We start from the raw sequence: 3,857 nt of genomic DNA, 5'->3' as shown, positions 1-3,857 counted from the left end.
AAGTGGATCATTTTCATTATTAACACCTACCTTGCATTTTACAGGTACAACTAGTGGCATACCCCCTTCTGGAGAAACCAAGGGCTTTGTTACAGTAAACTGGTCCAGTGTGATACCACAGGTATAAAAAATATTCCATTCTGTATCAAAACTAGGCACATGCCTTTATTTATAGTAACAGAAATGAACAGAGTTGAGCATTTTTGCCTGGGGTCCTATTTCTCGGCATCCTGCATCAGACAGACCACCGTTCAGCATGTCTCCGCCAAATACTCCAGGGATCTAGTCTCAGGGATACCTCTGTGTGGAAGAAGGTGAAATCACACGTGGATCTGTAGTGGTGAGTAACCAAAGCACAACCACTCATTCATATTGCTTTAAAACATATACAGCATATATGTTTCAAAAAAAAAAAAAAGAGTAAAGAATATGTTGATTTCTTTGTGGTGTTGAACCAACGCTAGGGTGTGATGCAAGGCTTTAACAAATGAGACGCAGGGATACAAATTTTTCTGTAGAGTATGTTTTAGACAAAGATGTCTTTTTAATATGTAAATCCTACATTGTAGGTTGTTCCTTTTTATTTACTCTTTTGTTTTTGCAGTGGTAGAAAATGTTGAATAACTGTCCGTGAGCATGAGCCAAAGGTTCAGGTCCATTACTGAGATCCCCAGAATGCCAGTATTTGCAATGCAAACAATTAGTAGCCCACTGTGAAGGGCTCTCACACGTGCCTGCCTGCCTATAGGTGGACAGTCTCCATCAGAGGTCTTCCTGCTCCTGTGGACCCTGCTTTGACACAGGGGCAGCTGCACTCAGCTGCCTTTTAACCTAGGGCTTTACTGTGCCAGGCCGTCTGACCAGTTACCCACAGTGACACAGACACAGTGGCGGGAGTGGTCGACCCTCAGATCATTTTCATGTTGAACCTCCTAGGTCCAGCCACCTCCCCTTCCACAACAGCACCATTGTTTTTTCGGGGCACATACTCAAGGTCAATGCTGTTTTTGTGTTTGCCTTTCCCTCGGCTCCACACAAAAAGGAGGAGAAAACAAAATAAAACCACTCCCAGGAATGTGAAACAGCCCATGGCTGTAGACACCAGTATTGTTTTCAGGTCCAGAGAAAAAGTATTGGCATTAGTGCCATTGGAAATGGTGTCATTGGAGTCGGTCATGTACATAGGGGTCCTGTTCGCATAGAGGAAGCGGTCTGAAGTGAATCCTTTCACAGTTAAGGAGGCTGTGAAGGTGTCGTTCCCAGCAGCGTTGCTAGCGATGCAAACATACATCCCACTGTCCTGATCCTGGGCAAAGCGGATTTCCAAGGTGCCATCGCCCAGCACTGTGGCTCTTCCATTGGACTTGGTGGTGATGAAACGCCTTCGAGGTGTCACCCAGGAAATCACAGGCTGGGGGTCTCCATCAGCACTGCATTCTAGCTGGACCGTCTGCCCTTCATCCACTAGCAGATGCTGTAACTTCTTTTCACGGATTTTGGGTTTTTTGCAGGTAAAGTAGAAAGAAAGGGCAGTGCTATGGAAATCCTTGAATGACCTCTCACGGATGGTGTCTGGGCCGGCACACATGGGCTGCTGGCCCCCGAACTGCAGGGTGGGGTGCCGCTGCAGAATCCAGAGGAGGCGGCAGTCACAGGCCAGTGGGTTGTTGTTGATGCTCAGGACCTCCAAAGCCCTAGGGGAGGAGAAGACCGTCTCCTCCAAAGTTTCCAGTAGGTTCTGAGACACGTTGAGCACACGAAGGAAGCGGAGCCCTTGGAAAGAGTGCGGCTCGATGGTGCGGAGCTGGGCCCCCACTATGTGGAGCTCCTGAAGGCGGACCAGGTCAGAGAACATGCCGGCTTCGATGGTGCTGATGGGGTTGTAGGAGAGGTTAAGGTGGGTCAGATAGACCAGGTGTTTAAAGGCGAGGAAGGGGACAGTGGACAGGTTGGTGTTGGTGATGGAGAGGGACGTGAGGTTGAGACCGTAGAGGCTGTTGGCAGGCATCATATCCAGTAAAGGCCAGTAGTCAATCTCGAGGTGTTTCAGGTGAAACAGTCTTTTAAAGGCATACACAGGCATATTGTTGATGTTGAGATGCTTCAGATGCAGGCTGATGAGGCTGCGGAGATGGGAGAGGGCTTCTGTCGGTACTGCCGTCAGGTTGCATTTCTCCAGGGTGAGCTGCTCCAAGCTAAGCAGCCCGCTGAAGGCCCTGTGTGATATATAAACCAAGTCGTTGTCCCCTACTTCCAGAGACTTCAGGTTATGCAGATCCTGGAACATGTAGTCCAGTAAAATGACAATCTTGTTCTCACTGATGTCCAGCTTGGTGAGGTTGGAAAGGCCCGTGAAGACCCCCAAAGGGACCAACTTGAGGCGATTGCCTTTCAGGCGGAGGGAACGCAGGTTGAAGAGGTTGTTAAATGCTCCTGGCTCCACGTTGGCGATGATGTTGTCACTCAGGTCGATCTCCTCCAGCAGAGGATATGAGATGAATTCTTCAGGGTTGACACTTTTCAGCCTGTTCTTGCTGAGGTCCAAGATTTTGGTCTCGATGGGAATGCCCTCTGGGATGGCGATCAGCCTCCTTCGGTGGCAGCTGACGGATTTGTTCTGGGCGGAGCACTCGCAGCGAGCAGGGCAGCCAGTGGTGGGTCCCATGAAGAGTAACACCACAGCCAGACCCAGGAACGGCTGCCAACATGGTACGGCCCTGTGAAGCATGACTCCACCTCTTAGTCTACACCTTTGTCACGGGCCTGCAGGACAGGGCCAAAGAACGGAGGAAGAGACACTGGGTTAGGATATAGATAGCTAAGGAGACGGGCGTAAGTAAGACAGTGAATACGCCGAAAACGACCCTGGAGCTGGAACGACACAGAGCTGAGCACTAAAGCTGAGAGCTGCCATCACTAGCTGCGTGATCTTGGGTAAGTTATTTCACCTCTCTGCACTTCAGTTTTCTTGGCTGTAAAATGGAAGTAAGGGGGATACTAATTGTAGCTGCTCAGAGTTAAGACAATTTCAACATTTGACAGCCATAAAGAGACTGTTACAGTGTCTGGCACAGGCTGTGAAGCAAAACAGTACATTTCACAAAAGGCTCAATTTTGAACTCAGAGGACAGAAACAGGGTCCACGGCTAGGAAGATACCTCTCCAGGTGTGAATCAGGGTACGTACGCGTCTCTCATGTTTGATGTCATCCTCTGTTCAACATGAGTGTTGTTCAGCATTGTTCTGTTAGGTTCCAAGTATGAAACAAAGTTACATTCAGTGCAAGAGGTTGAGACTTTTTATCTTCATATAGAAATTTTCTATTAAAAAGCCCCTTTCAGTTACAAGGTTTGCCCCTTTCAGAAGTCAGTAAATTTTGATTTATGAAGGTTTTTTCTTTTTTGAGGTAAACAAAGATCCTCAGAATCTCCCTGTGCTCTGTTTATTGTAGGGACGAGGCAGAGTCAAGGCATCCTAGTGGCTGTGATGAGAAAAATGCTTTATGATTTGGCTTTAAATACAGAAGAGTGGGAAGAGTCATCATTTTAAGAAAAAAATGTTTTTAAATTAAAAATGAACTATATTCGAATTCAAACCTATATTACCTGTTAGCCTGAAATTGAACAGGTATCAAGTGAGATTGGAAATGAGTATGTTTTAAACGTATATAGTTAAGCAGACACTGAATTTACTGCTCAGATGAATATCAAGAGGTGTGTTACGGGGCTGTGCTTCTCAACCTAAGATCCCGAGGGGTAAACCTCATCCAAGAACATCATATTTTACTCAAAGGTAAGTTGTTTAAAACAATATTTTGAGCTAAAAAGTTATCTGATAAAACTCCGGCATTTGCTCCT

The 3,857-nt window shown here is 46.8% G+C and overlaps 1 protein-coding gene across 1 annotated transcript; it reads right to left on the bottom strand.

The window, feature by feature from the left end:
- Nucleotides 1-400: 400 nt before the first annotated feature.
- On the bottom strand, nt 401-2,728 carry LINGO2 (leucine rich repeat and Ig domain containing 2). Its single transcript, XM_064490142.1, has one exon. The coding sequence runs from the start codon at nt 2,726-2,728 to the stop codon at nt 908-910; it is 1,821 nt and encodes a 606-aa protein (XP_064346212.1). The 3' UTR covers nt 401-907.
- Between the last annotated feature and the right edge of the window lie 1,129 nt (nt 2,729-3,857).

The sequence above is a fragment of the Camelus dromedarius genome, chromosome 10 (assembly GCF_036321535.1).
Source record: "Camelus dromedarius isolate mCamDro1 chromosome 10, mCamDro1.pat, whole genome shotgun sequence".
NCBI lineage: Eukaryota > Metazoa > Chordata > Mammalia > Artiodactyla > Camelidae > Camelus > Camelus dromedarius.
Note: the sequence above shows the minus strand (reverse complement) of the source record. Positions and strands in the feature narration are given on the sequence as shown.

Excerpts from the sequence above, each read along its gene's own strand:
- LINGO2 (XM_064490142.1), bottom strand. The coding sequence starts at position 2,728 with ATGCTTCACAGGGCCGTACCATGTTGGCAGCCGTTCCTGGGTCTGGCT.